We start from the raw sequence: 18,902 nt of genomic DNA on the forward strand, positions 1-18,902 counted from the left end.
ACGTTTCAGGTAAGACCCAAATGCAGACTGTGTTGAAGTAACAATGTTTATTACAGAAACAGGGGCAGACAAACGGCAGGCAGGGGTTGATAATCCAGAGTAGTGGCAAAGGCACAGGACGGCAGGCAGGCTCAGGGTCAGGGGCAGGCAGAGTGGTCAGGCAGGCAGGCTCAGAGTCAGGACAGGCAAAGGTCAAAACCAGGAGAGCGAGAAAAAGAGACTGGGGAAAAACAGGAGCTGAGACAAAATGCTGGTTGACTTGACAAATAAGACAAACTGGCAACAGACAAACAGAGAACACAGGTATAAGTACCCAGGCATGACAGTTACAGGCTCTGCATACTGTCCAAAGCAGGCCTCTCCAACCCTGTTCCTAGAGAGCTACCGTCCTGTAGGTTTTCACTCCAACCCTAATCTAGCACACTTGAATCTAATAATAAACTGGATAGTTACAACTGTGGTTGGAGCAAAAACCTACTGGAGGGTAGCTCTCTCAGAACAGGGTTTGAGAGCCCTGGTCCAAGGGATACCAAATAATGGGCATATAATTCTAGGCAGAGTTGCAAAGAAAAAGCCATATCTCAGACTGGCCAATAAAAAGAAAAGGTTAAGATGGGCAAAATACGGCCGCGACCGGGAGGTCCGTGGGGCGACGCACAATTGGGCTAGCGTCGTCCGGGTTAGGGAGGGTTTGGCCGGTAGGGATATCCTTGTCTCATCGCGCTCCAGCGACTCCTGTGGCGGGCCGGGCGCAGTGCGCGCTAACCAAGGGGGCCAGGTGCACGGTGTTTCCTCCGACACATTGGTGCGGCTGACTTCCGGGTTGGAGGCGCGCTGTGTTAAGAAGCAGTGCGGCTTGGTTGGGTTGTGTTTCGGAGGACGCATGGCTTTCGACCTTCGTCTCTCCCGAGCCCGTACGGGAGTTGTAGCGATGAGACAAGATAGTAATTACTAGCGATTGGATACCACGAAAATTGGGGAGAAAAGGGGATAAATAAATTTAAAAAATAAAATTTAAAAAAACAGATGGGCAAAATAACACAGACACTGGACAGAGGAACTCTGCCTAGAAGGCCAGCATCCCGGAGTCGCCTCTTCACTGTTGACGTTGAGGCTGGTGTTTTACGGGTACTATTTAATGAAGCTGCCAGTTGAGGACTTGCGAGACGTCTGTTTCTCAAAATAGACACTATAATGTACTTGTCCTCTTACTCAGTTGTGCACCGAGGCCTCCCATTCCTCTTTCTATTCTGGTTAGAGCCAGTTTGCGCTGTTCTGTGAAGGGAGTAGTACACAGCGTTGTACGAGATCTTCAGTTTCTTGGCAATTTCTCGCATGGAGTAGCCTTCATTTCTCAGAACAAGAATAGACTGACGAGTTTCAGAAGAAAATTATTTGTTTATGACCATTTTGAGCCTGTAATCAGACCCACAAATATGATACTCCAGATACTCAACCACTCTAAAAAAGGCCAGTTGTATTGCTTCTTTAATCAGAACAACAGTTTTCAGTTGTGCTAACATAATTGCAAAAGGGTTTTCTAATGATTAATTAGCCTTTTAAAATGATAAACTTGGATTAGCTAACACAACGTGCCATTGGAACACAGGAGTGATGGTTGCTGATAATGGGCCTCTGTACACCTATGTAGATATTCCATTAAAAATCAGCCGCTTCCAGCTACAATAGTCATTTACAACATTAACAATGTCTACACTGTATTTCTGATCAATTTGATGTTATTTTAATGGACAAAAAATTTGCTTTTCTTTCAAAAACAAGGACATTTCTAATTAACCCCAAACTTTTGAACGGTAGTGTCTATCAACCAATACAGCAGATCCTGTACATTTCTGTGAAACTGCTGCTTTTACTGATATCTGGTCTCCTATCTCGTTTCTGCCCTCTGGAAAACACAGATGCCCTTCAAGGCCCCTGACCTCTGGAGTGTGCCGAGGATATCAGTGTTTGTCTGCAGTTATCAGCCTAACACATTGCGTGTAAGAGAAGGAATATGTCCAAATACACATGCAATAGAATCCAAACTTTAAGGCTCACTTTCAGGGCCACTTTAAGGGACTGTTAAAGGGCTACTAAGGGCCAATTAAAAACCATTCTCAATGGAGAATCTTCATTGATACGTTGTCAATTGGAAAATAGTCATCCATGTTTATTTCTTGATATCAGCCTCCATATAATGCCATTTAATTAAGTTTCTTAGCTTTGAAGCAGAATGTACAAACAAATTGATGTATCCAAAATGATCGATTTTAATTTTTTTCATTCAAGCAACTCTTGTCATATGTTGCATATAATCCTTGTGTATTTGGATTACAATCTTGGAATCTTAAGTGCGGTCTAGGCAAAAGCACAACAGAGCTACTATAGCTGAGATGGCTGAGATGATGAAATCATCCACATTGAGATGGATTTGTCTACAGTGAAACCACAGTCACATAACGAAATAAATTGTATGAACTACTTACATGAGCCACTTGTCCATACACATAAAACATGAAAAAAAAGTGAGTTAAGCAATCCAAAAAGAAATGTTGGCGGCTATCAAAATGCTGACATGCCTTATGTTGATGCCAAGTCAATTATGACTCTAGCCCTTGGTGCTTCACAGAAAGAAGATCTGGAGTACATTTGTACAGTGCCATCGTGCATGGGTAAAGAACAACATGGATACAATTGGCAAGATTTGAAACATTTCTGTTCTTTACATTAAAATAACGTATAGTCCATATACATAATGGTTTTACAGTCCAGTTTAGCATAACAATTGTACATCAAAATTATTTTACAGTTTCACACATTTCAAGAGTAACCTGGGTAGAAGACACTCACTTTGGTGTTGCAAGAAAATACCTTCTGACTCTCCGACAGTAAACTACTAACTAAGGAGGACAGGCAAAAGGTGTTGACATTACATACATTGTCTCTTCCATTTCTGCTCAGTGTTAACCCCTGCCTACCTGAGCTTCAATGTCAGAGTGATACGTAAGGCTGTGGGTTCTTTTGAACATACACCTGTGAATCGATGAGATGTCGAGTTTAAATATAACTTGAACACCAATGTTTGCAAAAAGTTGTGGGAAGGAAACAGCTGGCAACCTCCATAGTGCCTCTGTTACACAATGTTCCTATACGTTGTGTCAGGTTTTGGCCAAGACTGTTCGGGTTTTTGGTCACTAGATGTCCCCATTGCACCTTTTTTGTACCTTTTGTTTTTCTTGCTCCAATTATTGTTTGCACCTGTAGGTCATTCCCTTGTTAGTATTTAATCCCTGTGTGTTCCTTAGTTCCTTGCTCTGTGTTTGTAAGTTAGCACCCAGCCCCAGCCCCAGCCCAAGCCTTGTTTTATTCAGTGTTTTCTCTTGTTGGATTTTCCAGAGGTTCTCTGGTTTAGTTTTGTGTATTATTTGAGTAGTCTTTTGAGGTTTGTTTTTCCCTGCTTTTTTTTACCACTTTGTGGAGTTTCTTTAGTATTTTGGAGGATTTCCATTTTTGTGCTTTTTGGCTTGATTTTTGGACATTGTGGTTTTAGTTTCTTTGCCTGGAGATTTTGTTCTTTATTAAACCACTATCGCTAGTACTGCTGTGTCTGCCTCATCTTCTGGGTTCTGACGATTATTAGTGACTGTTTCTCGCACCGGGTCCTGACACGTTGCCTACTAAACAGGGCCCGTGGAAGGCCACGGGGCCCGAACGTGATGTGGTTCGGAAACTTTTCCATGTAGATATGTAACAGTATAGCTTCCGTCCCTCTCCTCGCCCCTAACCAGGGACCCTCTGCACACATCGACAACAGCCACCCTCGAAGCGTCGTTACACAATCGCACCACAAAAGCTGTGGCCCTTGCAGAGCAAGAAGAATAACTACTTCAGGTCTCAGAGCGAGTGACGTCACCCGATTGAAATGCTATTAGCGCACACCACCGCTAACTAGATAGTCATTTCACATCGGTTACAGATACACCAATTTGTTATAGGCTTTTTCAAATTGCACTGTGCCATGGAACTTTTTAAAACTTTATTGTTCCTCCAGTAGTCAAATTAGATAATCCGTTCAAATGAATTAAAAAAAATTAAAAACTTTGCATTGTGGAAATACCAAGCTTATTGCTAGATGAAACTGCACAGTATTAGGGGAGACTGGAGCAAGAGTCCCAGATATCATTAAATTGTCAGAGCTTACAATACTACCAATAGTGATGGTGTTTTGTGTGAATTAATAGGGCTTGGATGTTACCTTACTCTCAGCAAATACATGCCGTTGCTGGCAAAGGGAGCGGCGCATGCCTAATGGCAAAATGTCAAAAAACAGCCCGCAGTTTATATTGATCCTAATATATAGTAAGGCTTAATGATAGCATAAAGTAGGTTTGATGACAGGATATGCATTTAGGGTGGCAGGTAGCCTAGCAGTTAGAGCATTGGACCAGTAACTGAAAGGTTGTTAGTTTCAATCCCTGAGCTGACAAGGTGGTACCCTTCAAGTAAAGTGTTACCCATTATAGTGAAGGACCCCAGTTGAAAAATGACACAGCATTGCATGAAAGCAGTTCCCATGGCAGTGACTTCAAGCTCTGTCTCCCCTACCGCAAATAACACATGGCACTTAAAGTGCTATCATCATACAACAGTCCCCACTAAGGATATAAGTTCAATAGGAGGAGCAACACCACCAAGCTAAGGGTGTTCCCAGTTCGTGAAGCCGCACTTTCCCTCTGCTCCTCCTCCCCCTCTCCCCCCTCCTCATCCTCCTCTTCTTCCACCACCTTGTTCAGGCTGTCACACTTCTCCCCGGTGTGTCCCTCATAGCAGTGACAGCGGAACCTCTCGGCCAGTAGTTGGAGCTCGTGCTGCGAGTGCCAGCCAGTGACCACAAAGTCCCCTTCCCCTGAGGGCTGGATGTGGTAGCTGTCTCCGCTCAGGTGGAGGTAGTACGGGGCGTGGAGGTCCCTGCGGACACAGCGGCCGTTGCTCTGGCACAGGAAGTCACTGCAGACCTCTGCAGCCCGTGTCACATTGGTGATGTACTGACCCAGGCGCTGGTTCAGGAAGGACTTCACCTTTGTGCAGTTGTGCTAGAGAGAGAGAGAGAGAGAGAGAACGAAGAGACAGTCAAACAAATAAGGGCATTGTGCAATCCACGATAATCCCTTATATACTTTAGAGAGCGCTGCCCTATACTGTCATAACTATTCTCTGTTGGTTTTCAGCTATTGTCAACCAACTATTGTCCTCCTTATAGCATTGGTATGTCTTACACCCAGATTTATAAAATGCTTGAAGCTCCAACTCAAGCTTCAAGAGAACCCAGTAAGCAAAATTAAGTTGAAAATACATATTTTAGACTTCTTTTCCAGACGTTGACGGTGTATTTTATCTGCTGAATGAAAGGTGAAAATACTTATTTTCCGGATGCAGAAAATAAGTGTTATCCAGATGTCAACTTATTTCCGGATGTATTTCCGGATGTTGAAAATACTTGTTTTCTGGACATTGCAATCACGTGCATTTGAGGTGCTGAATGAAAGGAGAAAATACACATTTTCTGGACAAAGACGTCAAAAATATGTATTTTCCAGACATTGAAAAGAGATCATTTACAGATATTGAAATAAGTATTTTTTGGTCATTGATTCTGTGGCCAAATTTCAACTGCACATACATTATCAATGAAGTAATTATGCTGTAATTACTGCATTACTGTAATTACTGTAATTACTGCATTATATCACAATAATAATTTATTAAGCCTCTTAAAATAGGAAAGATGAGCAAAATGAAGATTGCAACATAATATGTATAACATTATTGTAAATGTAAAAACAAACACTTGCAAAGCGTGCTGGGTATTATTCTAATGAGCTCCACCCCCAAACAACTACAAATGTGGTCTGTCCAAACGAATCATAGACGTCTAGGCTGTTTCACAAGTTTGAACATCACAGTACTGCACAGTTTATATTTACATTACATTTTAGCAGACACTCTTATCCAGAGCGACAGGGCGATACAGGAGCAATGTGTGTTTCGTGCCTTGCTCATCAACAGATTGTCTTGCACATCGACAGATGGTTCACCTAGTCGGCTCAGGGATTCGAACCAGCAACCTTTCGGTTACTGGCACAACGCTCTTAAAGCTAGGCTACCTGCCTCCCACATGTTTAGTATAGTAGAGTACAGTTGAGTACAGTACAGTAGAGTTGAATTCAGTAGAGTAGAGTACAGTAGAGTACAGTAAAGGAGAGTACTCTTCAGTACAGTATAGTTTAATTCAGTAGAGTACAGTACAGTACAATACAGTACAGTTTTGTACAGTACAGTACAGTTTAATTCAGTAGAGTACAGTGAGGTACAAAACAGTACACTATACTTTACTTTTCTATACTTTACCGTTCCTTAATGTGCTCTACTGTACTGTAATGTTCTGTACTCTACTTTTCATCAATGTACTGTGCTGTACTGTGCTGTACTGTGCGGTCCAAACCGGACCGGATTAAATCTGAACCAATTATAGACGTCTATGTTTGGGCCAATTCCAGGGTGATCTGGACCGGACCAAATCTGAACCAATTATAAACGTCTGTTTGGGCCAAATATAGGCAAGTCCGGAACAGACATCTGTGGACGTAGAAATCAAGGCTGGTCCAGACCTGACAAAATCTGAACCAAACTTAGATGTCTATGTTTGGCCAAAATAAAGTTGAGACCAAAAATCTGCATCCTTGTACGCTGAAATCAAGGCCAGTCCAGACTGCACCAAAAACAGACACCTAAAAGTGGTCGCCGTTGGTAAATGCTTAGTGGGAAGAATGTTTGGAATACATTTAGGAAAACATTACATTTCTTCTCAAAGCCTCATTTTGAATGACATATGTACACAGGATTTGGAGGTGTTGACAGCAAAAATAAGTCCAAAAAGAATGAAATATTATTTTCATAGCTTTAATTAAGGATTTGTCTTTGTCAGAGCTGTTCATTGCCCTAACGCCAGCCCCTTTGGCTCTTCTCTATTCTAGCTTGTGTAACACTTGGATGGTCTAACTATAATGCAAATTATATAAGATAACAGTAAAGCTGGAGAATCAGACTCACTCTGGATGAGGTGAGGTTGAGGTCTCCCCAGATCACAAAACCAGCAGCACCAAGAGCAGCACTCTCCCCAATGGTGTGGATCAAGTCTTTCTGCAATACACATACAAACACAGACAGGATAATTCCACCACATTTTCAACTTATTTAAGCAGCCACAAGATGGTGCTAATGTCTCCTCAGGTAAAGCAGAATTGCCTGCACACAACTGATGATGCAGTACTCTAAATAGTGTTGACTGCTAAGAGGGAAACAAATTAGTGTAGGTTAAAGAATGCCAACAAGAAATAGTTCCCAGCCAAACGAATTATGTCTAAACTGATCCTGTGTGTAAAGCATTATAAAGTTTTGTAGCATCAACTAATAATCAGTGAATTACCAGTCCCATTGGGATCATGTAGGATGAAAAGCATTTGATTTTAGACCTTTGGGTTACTAAGTGTGGCAGTCTTACCGTTGTGAGGAAGGCCATTGCCTCGTCTCTGTAGCCCAGGCGTGTGTACACGAACGTGGGCAGATCATAGCTGTGTGAGGTGAGCCCAGCTATCCTCAGAGACTCCAGCACCCTGAACTGGGAGAAATGGAGGTTGCTTACACTGTCTGTTTGGCTCTTCCTGATAGCCACTGAGGGAAACAGTGCTGTGCTGCTGTTCCACAACCAGAGCAGTTCGTCATTACGCAGGCTTTCCAGCAGAGGGCAGGAGCCTGTGTAGTTGTGCTCATGCAGGTTGTAGTTGTGGCAGTCCGGATAGAGGTAGAAGCCCCAGAGTCCGTTGGGGCGAAGGAACGTCCCTAGCTGGACAGTCTTCTGCATGAACGCACGGGCACTCCTCTCAAAGCGTTTGCTCGCCAGCTCTTCGATTTGTGATGAAGTCACGTTGACATAGGCCTGTGTGATCAGCTCACGGGACTTTTGCCGGTAAATGTCTTTCTTGTGCCAGTTGCGGCTCCACTGTGGGCGCCAGTACTCCCAGTCAATGACCGCCAGACCGGCAAAGTCCTCAGAGGGGATAAAATGGTTGATATCCCTGTAGGCCTTGAGGAGATGGTCATTGATGTTGCAGTTTTGGGGCAGGCCTCCATTGATAGGGATGCTGTGGTCCGTGTAGAAAGGGTAGAGGCCCAGCCGATTGGCGTAGAAAATGGTAACATTCTGGCCAGTGTGGACGGCCCGCGGACTGCCACTAATGTGGAAGAGTTGCTCCAGGTTGGTGTGGACATTGTACTTGACAGTGCACAGGTCCAGCGGTGCGTTCCAGGCAGCGATGAAGGGCTTGCGGCCCACCAGGGGCAGTTTGGCAGGCTTCTGGCTGAAGGCGGCATGAAAGAGCAGCAGGAGCCAGGAACAGGTGAGGGCGCAGGCCACGGGCACGGCGTGGTGAGGTTGGCCACTTCCGATGGGCACCATGAGCATCCTGGGGCTTGGGTCAATGGGAAGGGCTGTCAAACATCCTGAAGAGAGAAAAAGGAAGAGAGAGAGAGAGAGAGAGCGAGTAAGATAGTGAATGATACAGACAGAAGAAGGACAGAGAGTGAAAGGGAGTGAGAGAGAGTGAACAATATAGAGGAATGATGGAGAGAGAAAGAGTGGGTGAGGAAGAGAGAGAGAGAAAGAGAGGCAGAGTGAGTGAGAGATGAGGGGTCATTTTATCATATAGTGTTTCACAACAATGCTAATCGGCTTAGAGAATATCCAATACTGTGTACAACAATGTAGGTTGTTTGCACCTGTGCTTAAAGTTTTCTGCTGTTGAGTGAGTTTCTGTTTCTATTTGGTTAATTTATTAGGCATACACAAATAGATCAGAATGTTGGCATGCATGTTGCCATGACGCCTTGATGCCTTGTCAATTGACACCCAGGGATCTGACTAAACCATGAGCTGGGCAGACTGCTCATGTCCACACCACATCTAGCTGTACCCTGATCAGAGGGATGGCCACTGCATCCCTCAAAGGCATGTTTGTACAATGTCGCCAGATATTAGAGTTTTCTACCGTTGTTTAACGACAACTGCTCCCAACATTGTACCTGCTGATTTTCCAAATGCCTGAGTCAGAGTTTCAAGCCGGGAATAAGATTATGTACCAGTACACTGAGTATACAAAACATTAAGAACACCTGCTCTTTCCACGAATCCAGGTAAAAGCTCTCTTTCCCCTCCTTGCCTCTTTTGACCTCATTCTTTACTAGAGACTGCTCGCCTACTAATCTCACTGCAACCCCGCCAAGTTCTCTGATCACTACTTTGTTTCCTTTTCTGTCTCCCTTTCCTCCACCCCTAACCACTCACCCTCTACCCAGATGATCGTGCGCCGTCACAATCTTTGCTCTCTCTCCCACTACTCTCTCCTCTTCTATCCTGCTTCTGCCTCATTGACCCTACTCTCCTCCCTTTCCGCATCCTATGACTCGCACTGTCCCAAGCTTCTGCGTCTAACCCTAGGAAACTATTTCCCACCTTCTCCTCCCTCCTTAATCCATAAACCCCCCTCCCACCTCCTCCCTCTCTGCTAACGACTTTGTCAACCACTTTAAAAAGAAGGTTGACGACATCCGCTACTCATCCACTGGTCGCACTCACACAGAACTACTCTATGCCTTGACCTTTTTCTCCCCTCTCTCTTCAAATGAAATCCTGCGACAAGTGAGGTCTGGCCGCCCGACAACCTGCCCGTTCGATCCTATCCCTTCCTCCCTTCTCCAGACCATCTCTGGAGAACTCCCATTCCTCACTTCCCTCGTGAACTCATCCCTGACCTATGAATGCGTCCCCTCTGACTTTAAAATGTCCCGAGTCGCTCCTCTCCTCAAGAAACCAACATTCGACTCATCTGACGTCAAAAACTATAGACCTGTATCCCTTCTTTCTTTTCTTTCCAAAACACTTGAGCGTGATCTCTCTGATCAACTTTCTCATCATCTCTCTCAGAACGATCTTCTTGACCCTAACCAGTCAGGCTTCAAGACAGGTCACTCAACCGAGACGGCTCTTCTCTGTGTCACGTAGGCTGTCTGCACTGCCAAAGCTGACTCTCTCTCCACTGTTCTCATCCTTCTAGATCTATCTGCTGCCTTCAGATCCTCCTCTCCACCTCTCAGGGCTAGGCGTCTCAGGCTCTGCACACTCTTGGATTGCATCCTACTTGGCAGGCTGCTTCTACCAGGTGACTTGGAGAGGATCTGTGTCTGCACCACATACTCTCACTACTGGTGTCCCCCAGGGCTCGGTTCTAGGTCCTCTCCTCTTCTCTCTATATACCAAGTCACTCGCCTCTGTCATATCCTCACATGGTCTCTCTTTTCATTGCTATGCGGATGACACTCAACTACTTTTCTCCTTCCCTGCTTCTGATATCTCAACTTGTATGTCAGCCCACCACCTCAAGCTCAACCTCAACTTGACGGAGCTCCTCTTCCTTCCAGGAAGGCCTGCCCGCTCAAAGACCTCTCCATCATGGTTGACAACTCCACAGTGTTGCCTTCCCAGAGTGCAACAAACCTTGGCATGACCCTAGACAACACCCTGTCATTCTCTGCAAACATCAAAGCAGTGACTCGCTTCTGCAGGTTCATGCTCTACAACATCCGTAGAGTACGACCCTACCCCACACAGGAACCGGCGCAGGTCCTAATCCAGGCACTTGTCTTCTTCCGTCTGGACTACTGCAACTTGCTGTTAGCTGGGCTCCTCGCTGCAACTTATCCAGAATGCTGCAGCCCGCCTGGTTATCAACCTTCCCAAGTTCGCTCATGTCACCCCGCTCCTCTGCACACTCCACTGGCTTCCAGTCAAAGCTGGCATCCACTACAAGACCATGGTGCTTACCTATGGAACAGCAAGAGGAACTGGCCCTCGCTACCTTCCACGTATGCTCAAACCCTACACCCCAGCCTGAGCACTCCATTCTGCTACTCGATGAGTGAATCAGCACTTGTACTTGGCCCACCCCAGTGGTGTAAAAATACTACAAAGTACAAGCTAAGTAGTTTGGGGGGGGGTATCTGTACTATTTTATTTTTGACAACTTTTACTCTTACTTCACTACATTCCTAAAGATGTTTTTTTACTTTTTACTCCATGCATTTTCCCTGACACCCAAAATTATTCGTTACATTTTGAATGCTTAGCACTACAGGAAAAGGGTCCAATTCACACTCTTATCAAGAGAATATCCCTGGTCATCCCTAATTCCTTTGATCTGGCGGACTCACTAAACACACATGCTTCATTTGTAAATTATGTCTGGAGTGTTGGAGTGTGCCCCTGGCATTCCGTGAATCAAAAAAAATAACATTTGCTTTGGGTTGAAAATTGTTTGATCCAAATATCCGAGGGGAAATGCTAAAAGCTGAAATCCCGTTTCACTGAGGCTCTGGCATCTAGGTTATAACCAAGAGGGGAGAGATTAATTAACCACATTCTGTGCAGTATATTCTTTTTCAGCAAGCCCCAAGGATTTTCAGTACAGTTTGTTTTACACTATAATACGAATGGGTATGATAAATATTACTTGTTTTAATGTACATTACCTGTGTTATTGACCATCAGCATTGAAAAACACTAACATTGAAATTTCAATTTAATCCACCAGAAAAGACAGAAAATTTTTTGAACAAATATTATGGTGAACTCAAATATACTAAATGATTAAATGAATACATATATTTTTGGAAAGAATGTTAAAAAACGGTAGAATCTTTGTAAATGATATCATAAATAGGACTGATGGAATTATGTCACACGTATTCACATGCAAAATATATGGAAATGTCTTCTCTATCCAAAATTACAACAAACTGCAGCATTACCACAAAAATGGAGGAGGCAAGTGGACAGAGGAGAAGGTAAGGAACTTGTTTGTTAGCCCTGCATTTTTTTTTTTACATGTAACCTTTATTTAACTAGGCAAGTCAGTTAAGAACAAATTCTTATTTACAATGACAGCCTACCAGGGAACAGTGGGTTAACTGCCTTGTTCAGGGGCAGAATGACAGATTTTTACTTTGTCAGCTCGGGGATTTGATCCAGCAACCTTTCGGTTACTGGCCCAATGCTCTATCATCTAGGCTACCTGCCACCCCTTTTAAGACCAAAATTGGCTAAAGAAAAGTGTGATAGATTAATTAAAAGGTATACCAGTTTCATTTAAGGACCAAAAAATGTACAGCTGCACCGTACAGGTTTCAAAATAGTTGGGAGGAGATTTTTGATGTACCGATGGTTTTTGAACTGATACACAAAACAATGCCGGATTCAAATGATTATACAAAATTCTTGCAACCACTAGAATGTTATATACTGTATATGGTGGATACAACCATCCCAGCTTTGCATATTCTGCTGTGTAGAGACAGAATCATTAGATCACTTCCAATCAAATCAAGTTGTACTGGTCACATACACATATTTAGCAGATGTTATTGTGGGTGTAGTGAAATGCCTGTGTTCCTAGCTCCAACAGTGCTGTAGTGTCTAACAATTCACAACAATACACACAAATCTTAAAGTTTTGTTGATGTTGAGGGAGAGGTTATTTTCCTATTATCTGGGCCCTCAACTCCTCCCTGTAGACTTTCTCATCATTGTTGGTAATCAGGCTTACTACTGTTGTGTCATCTGCAAACTTGATGATTGAGTTGGAGGCGTGCGTGGCCACACATTCATGGGTGAATAGGGAGTACAGGATTGGCTGAGCATCCACCATGGTGGGGCCCCAGTGTTGAGGATCAGCGAAGTGAAGGTGTTGTTTCCTACCTTCACCACCTTGTGGCGGCCCGTCAGGAAGTCAAGGATCCAGTTGCACAGGTCGGGGTACAGACCCAGGGCCCCGAGATTAATGATGAGCTTGGGGGTACTATGGTGTTGAAGGCTGAGTTATAGTCAATGAACAGCATTCTTACGGAGGTATTCCTCTTGTCTAGATGGGATAGAGCAGTGTGCAATGCGATAGCGATTGCATCGTCTGTGGATCTATTGGGGCGGTAAGCAAATTGAAGTGGGTCTATGGTGTCATGTAAGGTAGAGGTAATATGATCCTTAACTAGCCTCTAAAAGCACTTCACGATGACAGAAGTGAGTGCTACGGGGCGATATACATTTAGTTCAGTTACCTTTGCTTTCCTACCTACTAGTTTTGGTACTGCCCATTTGTAGCTTGTTTTTGGTCACATTTTCAAGAATGGCTGAAAAATTATACAAATAGCACTGCTGGTTGATTTGAAAAGTCATAGTCAATTAATAAATGATATAATTGTCACGACTTCTGCCAAAGTTGGTCCCTCTCCTTGTTCGGGCGGCATTCGGCGGTCGACGTCACCGGCTTTCTAGTCGCCACCGATCCCTGTTTCATTTTCGTTTGGTTTTGTCTTCATCATACACACCTAATTTCTATTCCATTAATTATGTTCCTTATTTAACCCTCTGGCTTCCCTCTCTGTTTTGTGCGTTATTGTTTGTCATGTGGGTTCGTGTTCTTGTACTTTGGATATTTTGTGTTTTCCTTATTGTAGCATTATCTTTATTTTTGAGTAAAATTTTGGACTATACTCATATCTGTGTCCTGCACCTGACTCCGCATTTTTCCATTCATCAACACCCTCACAATAATTATACTCTTAGGGGAAAAAATTATTTTAAATTTACGATCTGTAGAAACTATGAGAATAGAAAGGTTCAGAACTTTTGTGAAACATCACAGCACAGTGGAAAAATATATGGCAGCTAGAAATTAGGTCAGTCAGGATCACCACTTGATTTAAAGAATGTGAAATGTCAGAATAATAGTAGAGAGAATAATTTATTTCAGCTTTTATTTCTTTCATCACATTCCCAGTGGGTCAGCAGTTTATATACAGTTAATTAACTCGTATTTGGTAGCATTGCCATCAAATTGTTTAACTTGGTTCAAACGTTTCGGGTAGCCTTCCACAAACTTCCGACAAGAAGTTGCGTGAATTTTGGCCCATTCCTCCTGACAGAGCTGGTGTAACTGAGTCATGTTCGGCCTCCTTGCTCACACATGCTTTTTCAGTTCTGCCCTCAAATTTTCTATAGTATTGAGGTCAGGGCTTTGTGATGGCCACCCCAATACCTTGACTTTGTTGTCCTTAAGCCATTTTGCCACAACTTTGGAAATATGCTTGAGGTCATTGTCCATTTGGAAGACCCATTTGCGACCAAGCTTTAACTTCCTGACTGACGTCTTGAGATGTTGCTTCAATATATCCACATAATTTTCTTCCTCATGATGCCATCTATTTTGTGAATTGCACCAGTCCCTCCTGCTACCCCCATGCTTCACGGTTGGGATGGTGTTCTTTGGCTTGCAAGCCTCCCTATTTTTTCTCCAAACATAACGATGATAATTATGGCCAAACAATTCTATTTTTGTTTCATCAGACCAGAGGACATTTCTCCAAAAGGTATGATCTTTGTCCCCATGTGCAGTTGCAAACCGTAGTCTGTTTTTTTATGGCAGTTTTGGAGCAGTGGCTTCTTCCTTGCTGAGCGGCCTTTCAGGTTATGTCGATATAGGACTCCTTTTACTGTGGATATAGATACTTTTGTACCTGTTTCCTCCAGCATTTACACAAGGTCCTTTGCTGTTGTTCTGGGATTGATTTGCACTTTTCACACCAAAGTATGTTCATCTCTAGGAGACAGAACTCATCTCCTTCCTGAGCGGTGTGACGGCTGCGTGATCCCATGGAGTTTATACTTGCGTTCTATTGTTTGTACAGATGAACGTGGTACCTTCAGGTATTTGGAAATTGCCCCCAAGGATGAACCAGACATTTATTTTGATTTTCCCATGATGTCAACCAAAGAGGCACTGAGTTTGAAGGTAGACCTTAAAATTAATTCACAGGTACACCTCCAATGGACTCAAATGATGTCAATTAGCCTATCAGAAGCTACTAAAGCCATGACATAATTTTCTGGAATTTTCCAAGCTGTTTAAAGGCACAGTCAACTTAGTGTATGTAAACTGCTGACCCACTGGAATTGTGATGCAGTGAATTATGTGTGAAATAATCTGTCTGTAAACAATTGTTGGAAAAATGACTTGCGTCATGAACAAAGTAGATGTCTTAACCGACTTGCCAAAACTATAGTTTGTTAACAAGAAATTTGTGGAGTGGTGGAAAAATGAGTTTTAATGACTCCAACCTAAGTATGTGTAAACTTCCGACTTCAACTGTAGTATGTATGAGCTGGAAGTAGAAGCCTAAGTGTTGTTGTCCATTAGTTTACTTCAATTATGGGAGGGATGGTAGGTAAGGGGAAAATAATATAGAAGAAAAATATATTTAAAATATATATATATACATTTTAAATATATTTTCCTTCTATATTTTGAAGTCGGAAGTTATATATATATATATATATATATATATATATATATATATATATATAAGATAATATATTTGGGGGATTGGAAATGATGCAGACAATTACATTGATAGAAGCCACAATCTAACTGCAAGATTAAAGCTGATCTATCCCCCCTAAAAAAAATAACACTAACATTGACTAAGTGAAACACGTTTTGAAATATTGCTAGGATTCAATGCCTTTTGCAGATGTTATTGTGTACATATGGTATAATAACATATTAAAATGGCCTTTTCCAAGAGGAGACAAGCAACCACAGTTGTATATTGGAAGAAGCGTGTAAGTTTGGCAGACTGTCAAATTGAATGATTTATCTTCCTGCCCGGAACCCGCAGACCTATCTGGTAGCAATTAAGATAAGATTTTGTTGATGACTGTGGTTTACATGGAAGCCATCTGACCAACATCAACAACTTCTAAAACTGAACTGTTTTTAAGTATCTGTTCTAGCCAATGACAGCTCATCTACAATTCATCCCTGCATACCTCACTTAGTGTTTAAAGATGTTGGAACATCTATTGGACCAAGAACTCTGACTGTAAACTCAAATGTGAACTTAAAGTGATTTGTAGGAGATATAGTGACAAAATATTATTCCATTTCACTGTTCATTTAAAGGGATAGTTCGATTTTGGCAAAATCAGTCAGATCAGTCAGAACTTGTGGATACCATTATTATGTCTCTGTGCAAGTATGAAGGAAGTTAGAGGTAGTTTTGCAAGCCAATGCTAACTAGCATTAGTGCAATTACTGGAAGTCTATGGGTATCTACTAGCATGCTTCATACTGGACACAGAGACATAGAAATGGTATCCACAAGTTCATCTAACTCTGGGGAAGTAGATAAAGGGCCTAATTGTCATAATCCCTAAGTATCCCTTAAAGGTAACATGCAGATGTTTTTATTTCACTATCAAATACTTTTTGGGTAGCAATTAAGTACCTTACTTTGACTGTTTAGTTAGTAAAGAGCAATTTCTCAAGCAAGAATTTTGCTAGGACTGTTTGGGAGTGTTCTGAGAGGGGAGTAGAAAACTAAAAAGTAGCTGTTATTGGTAGAGGTTTGAAACTCTCTTTCTTATTGGTCTATTGACTAAATTGTCGCCTGGTGATGTCACCAGGCAGGCCAAAACTCCATCCCACCAAAACAGGCAGAAATTTCAGGCGGTCTTTTCAAACAGCTCTTACACTAAAAGGGAATTAACATAATTTTCACCATTTTAGAGTATTATTCAAACATCATAGTGTGGAAATATATATAAAACACATGAAAAGTATTTTTGTTGACTGCCATGGGCCTTTAAAACAGTACATTTCAAAATATGTTGTAACAGCACCCGACATTGCCAGGGGTACTGGGAGAGGGGGATTAAGAAATGCTGAGCTAATCTACAGTACTGTTTTGTTTTGAGGTGGATCCTTCCTTGCTGAATGGCTAAAACAGCTGAGGGGCTAGGGTCACTCTGTGCTATCTGGTGTAATTCTCCTGTCTTATCTGGTGTCCTTTGTGATCTTAAGTATGCTCCCTCTTATTCTGCTATCATCACTCTCTCTCTCTCTCCGCTCTCGGAGGACCTGAGCCCTAGGACCATTGCTCAGGACTACCTGGCCTGATGACTTCTGGCTGTCCCCGTCCCCAGTCCACCTGGTCATGCTGCTGATCCAGTTTCTGCTGTTCTGCCTGCGGCTATGGAACCCGGACCTGTTCACCGGACCTGCTGTTTCGACCCTCCCTCTCCCTCTCTCTCTCTGCCGCACCTGCTGTCTCAACCTCTTAATGCTCGACTATGAAAAGTCAACTGACATTTACACCTGAGGTACTGATCTGTACCCTCTATAACCACTGTTATTTGACCCTGCTGGTCATCGATCTGGCCTTAATGGCCATGCACTCTTATAATCTCCACTGGGCACAGCCAGAAGAGAACTGGTCACCACTCAGAGCCTTGTTCCTCTCAAGGTTTCTTCCTAGGTTCCTGCCTTTATAGGGAGTTTTTCCTAGTCACCGTGCTTCTACATCTGTATTGCTTGCTGTTTGGGGTTTTAGGCTGTGTTTCTGTAAAAGTCCTTTGTGACATCTGCTGATGTAAAAAGGGATTTATAAATACATTGAGAGAGAGAAATAAAGAAAGAAAATGATAGCAAATAGAAAGAGAGGGCACAGAAAGAGAGAGTATGGCAGAGAGAAACACATATAACGCAACACCTCAGGTTGTGCCAGAACCTTTACCCCGCGGTGAACCTACAGGAAGCAGCCCAAACATTGTCAACACAATCTGTCAGTCCTGCAGCGTGTCTGGCTCATCTCTCTGCTCGTGTGGGGGCATAACTCATCCCTCGTCACTATTATCCCAGAGCCAGAGAAGCGCTTTATCCATGAGCCAAAATCCCCTCAGGTATTCAGGTATCTAACTCTCCCCCCAAAGGCCTCTTATTTTCATCTCTATAGGAGGCATTCTTACTGTTCAGTTTTAATTATGTGAAAAGAAGATTGAAAAATAGGCAACCCTAAACAAAATGGATGTTTTATAGGGGTTGTAATGTCATTTAATTCCACAGTTAAACATGCTTGTCTCGCCAGCCTCACTCCCACCGCTAAACTTTGAAATGTATCTTTTATGTTCGTCATTAAGTGTGAACATGAACAAAGATGGCAAACATGAAAAGATGGGGTAGAAACCAGCGCTGTCTAAGGCACAGTGACTGACTTGTACTGTGCAGTATTGTAAGGCTGTGTTTAGACAGCCAGTCCAATTCTGATATTTTTTTCAGTAATTGACCAATCACATAATATCTTTTATTTTTCATATTCTGATCTGATTGGTCAAAAGACAAAATAGTGAAAAAAAATATCTGAAATTTGGGCTGCCTGTCTAAATGCAGCCTACGGGTGAACATTCCAGTTCAGACACAGCCCCTTGACTGGCACTAAAACATAACTTTAAAAAATACCTATTAATGAGTAATGAGTGTTTCTCAAGAGTGAAGGAAACCCTAACATTATAGGCACAAATTGTCTCCAGCATTGTTCAGCTTGTTTGTGTCCAGTCCTGTAGTTAAGAGCTATTGGTCAGACACAGCCCCTTGACAGGCACAAAAACATTCACGCTGCTGTTGTGCCATTAGTTTGAAAGCTGTTTAGTAAAAGCTATTTTTGTTCCTTTTATATTATGTGGTTTGTGTGAGAGAAATGTCGGAATCTGACGAATCAGAGAGATCTCTCACCTGTAGATCCTGCACGGTGACCATCACATCAGCCAATCCCGGGGAGAGGGGGGAAGGGGGCAGGGGGTGGGGCACAGGAATTGTGCCCCTCTTCATCTGTCCTACACTCTAGTATTCCTTTACTCTGTCGGACACACAATCCAACCACCACACTTATATAGTGTAAAGGAA

At 42.8% G+C, this 18,902-nt stretch overlaps 1 protein-coding gene across 1 annotated transcript; it reads right to left on the reverse strand.

Moving 5' to 3' along the window:
- Positions 1–1,470: 1,470 nt before the first annotated feature.
- On the reverse strand, positions 1,471–18,806 carry LOC111971650 (hyaluronidase-4). Its single transcript, XM_023998508.2, has 4 exons — positions 18,732–18,806; positions 7,562–8,559; positions 7,111–7,200; positions 1,471–5,093 (listed from the first exon to the last, which is right to left on the reverse strand). The coding sequence occupies exons 2-4, from the start codon at positions 8,519–8,521 to the stop codon at positions 4,656–4,658; spliced, it is 1,488 nt and encodes a 495-aa protein (XP_023854276.1). The 5' UTR covers positions 8,522–8,559; positions 18,732–18,806; the 3' UTR covers positions 1,471–4,655.
- Positions 18,807–18,902: the final 96 nt, after the last annotated feature.

This window comes from Salvelinus sp. IW2-2015, linkage group LG13, assembly GCF_002910315.2.
Source record: "Salvelinus sp. IW2-2015 linkage group LG13, ASM291031v2, whole genome shotgun sequence".
Classification (NCBI taxonomy): Eukaryota; Metazoa; Chordata; class Actinopteri; order Salmoniformes; family Salmonidae; genus Salvelinus; species Salvelinus sp. IW2-2015.